Consider the following 10,149-nt stretch of genomic DNA (forward strand, 5'->3'; position numbering starts at 1 on the left):
AAAAAAAAAAAAACCTAATGATAAAATTTATGAATAAAAAGAATTAATTTATTGAGTGCGAAATTTATCGCGAAAAGAAAAAAAATCAAACGTAGTGGAATCAGAAAAACAAAACTGTAATCTGCTTCATAAAATAATCCTATGTTTAAATTAATAAACAATTCTCCTTTTATTTTATTTTTTTTGTTGATAAAAACAAGATTTTTAATTACAGCAGATGTGATTCCACACCAAGAAAAACTTGCAATTGATACCGCTCTTCCAAAGAATGAGAATTTATTCAAAAGAAAAAGATTTTATTTTTATTAGTCGATGTCAAATAAATATATTTTTCTCTTTTCTTTTTCTGTTCACTGATATGCATGCAATGCATTTTCCCCACCCCCCTCGTAAATCAAGCAGAAAACGAAATCAGCATGCCACACCCTTGAGTTTGATTGACGGCCTAAAGGAAAAAATAAAACATTCCTCCCTTCCCTGCCTTCAAGGTCACAGAGGAAATGACGTTTCTCTGAGTAAACGGGGAAAAAAAATTTTCCCCTTCCTTACATTTTCCTCTACTCAGCTTCAAGGATGAGTCCAATTTCTGCTTTTTTCGTTCTAGTTTAAAATGGCGGGAAATTCAAGCAAAATTTTCCCCGGTTTTCTGGTTTCCCGGTTATCTGGATACCGGAGAAATGGTTCTCTAATAAGTTTTGTTTTCATTTTATGGCATTTATGAAGAGGCATCTATTACAGTATGTTATTTATTTTGCAGGCAAAATGGTACATTCAATGGTAGCACATTTGGATGCTGTTACTAGCCTTGCAATAGATCCTAATGGTTTATACTTATTATCTGGAAGTAAGTATTATCTACATGAGGTGTTTATTTTCTTGGCTTTATTATTTCCTACATCAATAATGTAAATAAATCTTAGCAATTAGAGTATCCTTGTATGCTATATTCTACCATTTTCTGCCCACATATTTGTTGATAAATTTCATGTGCAGCACAGTGTTACATCATTAGACAAGTCAGTGATTGGGCTTAACTGTAAAAGATATTTTTTAATTTTTAATATTATTTTTTGAAATTTTAACCATATCTAAGGAACTGATATTCCATTTTATAAAATGTTTATTTTAACTTAAAAACATTAAAATTTGCATGTTTACGATCATATTCGTACATGTGACTTTCGACGACTCATGTCGCCAATGGTTGATGAGAAAACAGTTGATATTATGCTATAAATTTCTTTGTATAATTGTCATGGCTGCAAACTCTCCCGAAAAAATCAGGAGACTCTCCCAGAATTGAAGAATAGAATAGAATAGAAGAAATCTTCCAAAATCCTGTAAAATATTCACTTCTTCCAAACTTTTGAAATTTTTCCGAAATATCAAAAAATATTACAGTTTTTACAATTAAAATTTTTATTAGACATTCACAAGCATAGTTGCTATTCTCATTCATAGGGAACTAGCTGAAAAACTAATAGGTGCATCTGCTATTAAAATATCTGGTTCTAAGATGACTTAAAAACTAATAAAATTATACTCAAATCTAGTGAGCAGCGTATTAAAATCAGTCTTATTCAGTTGCTACAGAAAGAAACAATTTGAACTATAAAATATACCACACTGTAGTGACATATTTTAATAAGCAAAAATGTTTATTCCAATTTTACTTAATTTTTATTCAATCGAGCCTATAGATACAATTTTGAAGCAACAGATTTTAAATGCTTTATCAAGATAAGTGAAAAGTTGGTTCTTCTAGCTTGACATTTTTTTTATGTGTATATATTAAATGTATGAACTATAATAAAATTTAAACTATTAATAAAATTTCAGTGCAGTTAGAATTTTAAATTTAGTACTGAAATTTTCTATTATTTTAGTTTAATTTGCAATAAGAAGGAAAAGTCCCTAGTTACTGCTCAATGACCATTTTATGTCATAAATAGAAATGCCTATTTTTGATTTTCTAATGTTGCCAGCTTTGCGTTGGTAAATTAGTATCCTTTAGAATTTTGAAAATAATGTTATATTGTTACAATCATGTGCCCATCCTTTCTATCTGTAAGAAATGTAAGAAAATCAGTCATGTTACGTTTATCAGTAATATATTTAAAAAATGAATAACTCCTTCCTTTAATATATATTAAGCAATTGATATTTTCCATTTATGTGTCATTTTTATTGAAATTTTTCAAAGAATTAATTGAAATTTTGTTATCACATAATTCTATTAATACTTTTTCAATCTTTTAAATACTTGTAAGATCTAAATAATTTTTGTGAATAGAATTAGAGATATATATTCTGACACCATGAAGCTAAGTGCAACTTAATTTTTGTTTATTAGATTTTATAGTAAATTGAATGCCATTCAAATAATTTTAATGGTGGTTGGATAAATGTCTGTTAGTCAAATAATATTTTCTGTTAATGTATTTATTACACCATGATCATGGGAGCAATATGGAAACCAATGCTTTAATTTTTGTCAATAATACTTACAATTTATTTTTGAGAATATATTTTTAGTTTTCATGGTGTTAATTATTATTACAATTTAATCAAAATGCTTACTGTAAATATTATTTTTTAGGTCACGACTGCTCAATTCGTTTGTGGAATATGGACAACAAAACATGTGTGCAAGAAATTACATCTCATAGGAAAAAATTTGATGAAGCTATTTTTGATGTTGCTTTTCACCCTTCCAAACCATATATTGCTAGTGCTGGAGCTGATGCATTAGCAAAAGTATTTGTCTGAAAGTAATTCAAAAGACCTTTATGCTACTATTTATTTATTTATATATGAAATTGAAAGCAAATCTGTAGCTCCCAGTCATTGTATAATTTTGGACAACAGAAAAGAAATTGTGTCCCTAAAAATATATTTATTTTCTACTAAATATTTCATTGGTTGATTGAATTAATATCATCAGTCCATGTATTATGTGTAAAAACTTTATTATGTGAATGCCTCGTGTAAATAGGTGAATAAATGTGATGAATTACTGTTACTAGTGTGTAGAAGACTCCATAGATTGCCTTTCATCAAATAGTAGTGTAATTAAAAATTTGATGATTCAACATCCAGGACTATCAATCTGCAGCACATTCAAGTGATTAAAAGCACTACTACTTGATGCAGCACCCAAGAAAAACTTTTCTTGATGTTGTCAGAGTGATAGTGTTGTACAGTGTACAGACTTTTTTCAACCCTTTCAAAGCAGTTTATTTGTTGATATATTAAATTTAAAAAGAAAAGCTGCATTTATTGATGGCTGAAATGAGGATTTTAAAGAATAAGTAAAGTATTTATTTCTGTTTATTTTGTATAGCTGCTACAAATGTGGCTTTGTATTCTAATAATTGTGAATTTGCCTTAGAGCAGCTTTTAGGTGTACAGTGAAAAAAATAAATCTAGAACTGTCGAGACTTATAATAAAGTTGATGAGGATTAGAAAATTGTTGCTGCAACCTTGCAGCAATGATAGATCATGTTTAGAAATGGAGGAATTTCCTTCTATGCAAATTTTATGCAAAAAAATAAATAAATAAAAACTGGGCTTTGTGCTTCCTTTTATATTGAATTCAGGACTAGTGTTGTAAGCATGTTTGTAAAGTATATATTTCTGAAGAAACTTTTTCTACTGCTGTATAATATGCATCACTAAAATAAGTCATTTTTAATTCTGGACCTTTAATTTATTTTTTATTTAAATTCATTGTAAATTTTTATCTCAGTTTGTGTATCTTAAATAAAACAATAGATGAATTAGCTTTGCTTTTTTCTATTATTAAACAATTAGATACTTTTTATTATGAATGATTAATCCCCTATAGCAGAAAGTTTTCAAAATTGCTATGTATGTTTCAGAACAATTGAAACTCTTGCTGAACAATTTATTTTTGGAACAGGACTAATTTCCATCCATGCCTCTGCTAACCAATTTATGTCTAAGTTGTGATAAAAAATTTAAATGCTGTTTATAATTTTCTTACTCTGTATACATAATTTAATTAATGAAGAATCCTTTTTTTAAATAACAAATTTTATATGGTAAAATTAAATTATTCATCATTTTTCAAACAAATCATTAATTTGAATAGTAAGAGTTGTCTATTTGTAATTATTATAAGTCCAGTTGTGGAACATGAAACAAATCTGCTACTGGGGGTTAATCCTTCTCTGATGTTGGACAAGGTTGTTTGTTATTCTTGAAAGAAAATAAGGATTTAATTTAAAAATCCTATACTGTAATAGGGAAAATTCATAATATTTTTTGTAACCAAATGTGTGCATTGTATAGGTTTTTATTTGTTACTCGTGGTTTTTAATTAGTTATGGACTACTTTTTTTTAATTAAAAATTAGTTGTAAAATAAAAAAAATTATCAGACTGGGAATATTATTAAAGGATTTAATATTAAAAATCCCATGCATGATTTATACCTATTCTTATTTTTGCTTTAAATGCAGAATGTCATATTTTCTTAATCCATTACAAGAAATAAACTGCAAAACTGTTTGTTCCTTAGGCCTTGCCACCAGAGATATCTAATTTGTGATAATTTCTCGAATTTCTTTTGAATTAAATTAATTTGTTTTCAGGATATTTTTTTAATAAATAGATGCAAAGATAAATAACGACAGTTGAACTTTGATTATTCTTGCCCCTATCATCGAAATACTTCAGCTAACTGAAGTGACAATTTTTTTTTTTTTTTTTTGCACTAGGCTTTTCCTTCAGCAGAAACATTGTCTTGTGCCAAAAAGTACTTTTCCCGTATATTTATTTTGTTTTATAATTAATTTGCAAAGCCCTGCACTTCAGATAGTTGGGATATCAATTCTTTTTGTCATCTAAAGAAATTTCGCTACCACAGAGGCTATTAGTATTATAGGAATCAAGTTTGTAGCAGCATTACAACTTAATAATATTTTAATTTGAATAGTTAATCTTAAACATGTTATGAATAATCTAAACTAATTTTATTATAAAAATTTATACACATCTAAATTATAATTTTTTCTTGATAGATTTGTTTAAATATATATATGAGAGAAATCGGAAGAGGATATTAACTCTCTTAATACTGTCACATATTATATAAGCATCTGTAAGGGCCCCATTCTTTCTCCCTAGTCTTGCTTTGTTCAGTTAGGAGGGCATACAGTCTTTGATTGGATGATATATCAGCATTCAAAATTGGAGCTTAGGTGCTGCATCGTACTTAGAATCCCTCTTACACCATAAAATTTTTCCCTCTTGCTTTCAGAAAATTATTTTAGGTGAGAATTATTTTAGAAGAATGCTTTTTCTGGTCCGCATACGGTTTCAGCATTTAGTGTACTGTGCAAAACAGTTGAATAGTTATTGATCTGAGGAATGAAATTTTCACAGCTATTTGCAACCTTAACGGTTTATTAGGTAGACCTAAAATACACCAATTGCAGATAATAATTTAAGGTATCAAATGTGATTTAAAATTATACTTTCCCTGAAGAAATGTAGTCTGTGACTTTTTTAGATTTTTTGACCCTCAAAACAAAGGGGTGTCAATGTTCAAAATATGGTCTAATAGTTTAGTTGGGATATCAGTTTAAAATTTAACCTCATCTGGGTTAACTTAACCATTTGCACAGGTTGCCTCTAAAGCTATTCAAAAACATTAAAAACTTTTGCACACTATTGGAAAAATTCAGAGGGCCACAGAACAGGGAAAATATAAAAAAAATCTGGGAATTTTATCTGTCTTGGAAAATAAATAAATTAAAGTTTGAGGTACATTTAAGTCCTAGATTTTTTTCAGAAAATTGCTCGTGTGATAATTTTTTAAAATTTATCTAATTCTATTAGCAAGTATAAATATTTTGTAATACATTACTATACATTACATACAAGGTATAACTAAAAAATTAATAATGATGTTTATGCCACCAATTTAAAAAAAAAGAAACTCAATAAAATTAGTCTGAGAAAATTAGATTTTTTTTCTAAGTGTTTGTGGCCACTCTGAACTTGTCTGTCCAAAGATAAATCCATTCTTCAACTATTTTTTATAATTATTTCTGTTGACTATTTAATTTTTAACAATCAGAACATTGAAACCATGACACTAACTAAAATTTTTGTCAAACCAAAATGACTAAAAACTTCTTTTAAATAATACTCATTGCCATATCAAGATTATCAGGTTAATTCAATTAAAAATTTCAATTGATTTAGAATTAACGTCGACTACTATAAGAACATAGTCTCAGAAATATTAATGGTCTTGTGATTTCCAGTTAACAGACAAATAACCGAAGGTTTAACAGAAATGTGTATTAAGTAACATTGATACAGAAACTTTTAACTTCAAATGTAAAGTTTCTTTTAAAAATGCAGTCATAAATTTTTTTTGTATGACCCATATACTGCATTTCCTCATATGTCAAATTGACTTAATTTAATTTTGCAACTGTGAGTACTGTCAGACGAGGTACAACATGAAATTGAATTCCAGATAATTCTTAAAGATTAGTGCTTGAGGTTAAAGCAATTAAAAGAAATGGGATATTAGCATTTGATCACTTGTTATTTCTGATAAACTTTTTTTTTAACTTTGCAGTGAGTAATCCATTTAAATATAATGTGTTTATTAAATAGTTAATATGTAGAATATGAAAAACTGGATGCATTTTCAAAAAGTTAGTCTTATATAGACAAATTCTTGCATTTTTTTTTAGTCGCCAACATCTTCAGGTCTAGAAGCATATTGAAATTGTATTACATTTTATGTAGAAATTTGTTCAAAGCTTCTTAGTGACCTAAATATTCTACTTTTTCTTTAATAAATATGCATCTGTTGATGTTAATTTGTAATTTAAATTGGAGTCATTTATCTAACACTTTTACAAGGTACCCGTGGCCTTGGAAATTACTTTGAGATGAATTTACTTTTAATACTTAAAAATTGTAACATCTTGAATAATTGTAGAAGTCCTTATAAAAGAAAAAAAATTACCTATTGCAAAATTTTATAACGAAAAAATTTTTATATTTATCCATATTTCATGTGTCCTGCTTTCAGAGTTTTTCAAGAGGCCAGTGAGTAGTATTGCTGATCAAACCCAAATATATAACAGGAAATCCAGGAGGCTCTTCACTTTTTAAAATAGCTAACAAATGAATTTTTTGAGCTGTGAAGTTTGAGAAATAGACTATAAGAAAATGATTGAAATCAGCGGATTTAATTAAAATTTCTAGGCTAATGAATTTCGATTGAATATTATAACCCTATTTCTGATTGAATCAGAAAAAATTTAAAAAAGGAAGAAAATACTTTTTTAGAAATTAAATTATGTTCTTTAATTTTAAATTTAGATATTCCTCCTTCTGTTTCAAATTATTATTACTTTTCTTTTCGTTTTAGGAAATTCTTGAATTTTATTTTGTAAATCGAGAAAGATTCCTGTTATGAGTAATTATGACAAGTGTTTTTCTTTACTTTTTTTTTGTTTTGCTATTAGCTCTTATTTTAGTTAACTATTCAACATTCATTTATTTTGTTTAGTCTTTTAATTCCAAAGATCTCAGTGTATAAAGGATGGAAATGACAGTCACTGAGTGTTTTTGGAGTGGAAGAATGATCCAAGTGCCCTTTGTAACAAACAGTCGATGAACAACTCAAGAAAACCTCTCACTTGGCTTCCTACAATGATGCCAAGAGTGGGGACTCCAGAACTTGGACAGTTTGAATTCGCATTTCGAATCTAAGACTTAACTACGAAATGATATAAAAGAAGAAGTTTTTTTAAAAAAGACTTTTATTTTCTTCAGATTAATATTATTTTTGTTACTTTAAATTGGCAGGGGTTTTATCAACAATCTTTAAAACAGGTGCATACGTTTAAAATATTAGGCGCCTAAACTTGAATATCAAACATACAGTGCGTAAAATAAAAAACGGACCACCCTTAATAACTTTTGATCAAATGATCGGATCTTCCCGTTCTAGGACTCAATCTTATTGGTTCGAGGGGGTGACCTCAAATATACTAATTTATTAGTGCAGACGATATTTTAAGTTACGAAATCAGACACAAAAACATACTTTTTCTGAATAAACATACCTTTTTTTTTGACACATTCGGATTTCTTACCCCTAAAGTATGGTCCAAAGTTTGGATCCCTTAATGTTAACTTTACTTTTTATATATTTCGCCATATCTCGAGAAATTTTTAAGCGAATTGAGAAATTTTTGCACACAATTATAAAATTCGTTTATCCAGTGATATTTCCATACGAAAATATAACTTTTAGTGCATATTTATAATTTTTTTAAATAATAATCGAAAAAATTTTGAATTATAAGTTATACAATTTTTCACAGAATTTTAAATGGCGAAATATAAAATATGAGTAGAATGATCGATCGAATAGTCTCAATTTCTCAGGAACTATTCGACCGATTTTGCTCAAATTTTGTATTTTGCCATATAAAAATAAATTCTTCACAATTATGTAAAAGAATGTATATCTTACAAACCAAAATTTTTTCGACTATTATAAATTAAACTAATAAAAAATATCAAATACTCATTAAAAGTTATATTTGCATGGAATTATCTTTGGCTAAATGAATTTTACAAATGCAAATTTTTTTTAATTCGCTTAGAAATGTTTCGAGATATGACAAAATACGCAAAAAGTACAATTAACATAAAGGGGTCCAAACTTTTACAGCTCTTCTGACAAACTATTGGGACCATATATTTTGCGGGTCAGAAATCCGAATCCGTCGGAAAAGAAGGTATGTTTATTCAGAGAAAGTACGTTTTTGTGTCTAATTTTGTAACTTACAATATCGTCTGCACTTATTAATTAACATATTTGATGTCACCTTTTTAAACCTTTAAGTTTTAGAACATAAGATCCGATCATTAGATTAAAAAGATATTCAGGGTAGTCCATATTTTATTTTGCGCGCTGTAAATCTTACTTATTTGTTAAAAATAATGGAAATTTTTTCCTATAATTTGGTGTACTTTTAATTCGATGCTATCGGATATAAATGGTTATATTTCAGTCTTTCCTCAGAGATCACAGTGATAATGCAAAATATACCCTAGTTGAGACAGATTAGAGTTTTCAATGTTTTCATCTCCGTTTTATGCAAATATTTGACTTAGTTTGACTTAAAATATTCATCTCAAAAATGAGTTTATACCAATTTCTTGTAACAAGAGAAAGAAAAAATAATTTCTGTTATAGTATCTCTATTATAAATTTTTGTTCTAAGATTTTTAAATAGGGGAAAGTAAAGCAGTGAATTTTCAAACTTTAATACCGGCATTTTAATTTTCCGAGATGGTTTTTAATGATAGTTAAACATTCATAGCTACGAAATTATACGAATTTTTCTGTCGATTTTCTATTTAAAGCGATAGCTCAATTCATGCTTCTCTTTTTATATCTTGAATTTATAAATTTATTTCAAAATCATTTTGACCATCACTTTATGTAAATAAAATAAACACCTGATATTTATAGGATAGTATTTTTAAATTCTGGCAACAATTGTAATTCGATTTTCATCTCTCTACCACTTGAAAAAATAATTCTCTGAAATAGTTCAAGTTGGGAGATATGAGCATTTTCATAGATTAAAAAAAGAAAAAAACTTTTTCTTTTAATTTTAAAAAAACAAATTATTATTTTCTTAAGCTATTGGAATTATTTAATTATTAGAAATAATTTTTATTTATTTTAATTGAAAATTTTATAATCTTAATTTCAAGAAGTTACGAACTTTTTTTATTAAATAAATTAAGAAATTTTTTTATCATTAACTTCTTCATTAAAATGAAAAATAAATAAATAAATAAAATTATAATAGTTTGAATGTTTTGCAACAGCTTAAGTTTTTTCTTTTTTTTAATTGCAACTATCAATAAAGATTCATTAAATTAGTAAGACCTCTATTTGTGAGACGATGTAATTTTTCGTATGAAATTATGGTGCTGTTCCAAAAACAAAAAAGAAATTGAAATAATAATTACAGAATTCTCGCCAACTTTATTGATAAATAAATTCTAGGAAATAGAGGCATAGTGGTCAAAACTCAAAAAAGCAGGTCAAAACTCAAAAAATTAAAT

General features: G+C 27.3%; 1 protein-coding gene across 2 annotated transcripts in view; it reads left to right on the forward strand.

The window, feature by feature from the left end:
• LOC107448400 (Connector of kinase to AP-1) overlaps nt 1-3,783 on the forward strand; it is a 40,894-nt gene extending 37,111 nt beyond the window's left edge. For both annotated transcript variants that reach the window (XM_016063572.4, XM_016063573.4), the window contains 2 exons: nt 758-844; nt 2,600-3,783. In XM_016063572.4, the coding sequence (XP_015919058.1) occupies nt 758-844; nt 2,600-2,769 (257 nt within the window). In that variant the 3' untranslated portion in view covers nt 2,770-3,783. The remainder of the gene's footprint in view (nt 1-757; nt 845-2,599) is intronic.
• Nucleotides 3,784-10,149: the final 6,366 nt, after the last annotated feature.

This window comes from Parasteatoda tepidariorum, chromosome X1, assembly GCF_043381705.1.
Source record: "Parasteatoda tepidariorum isolate YZ-2023 chromosome X1, CAS_Ptep_4.0, whole genome shotgun sequence".
Lineage (NCBI taxonomy): Eukaryota > Metazoa > Arthropoda > Arachnida > Araneae > Theridiidae > Parasteatoda > Parasteatoda tepidariorum.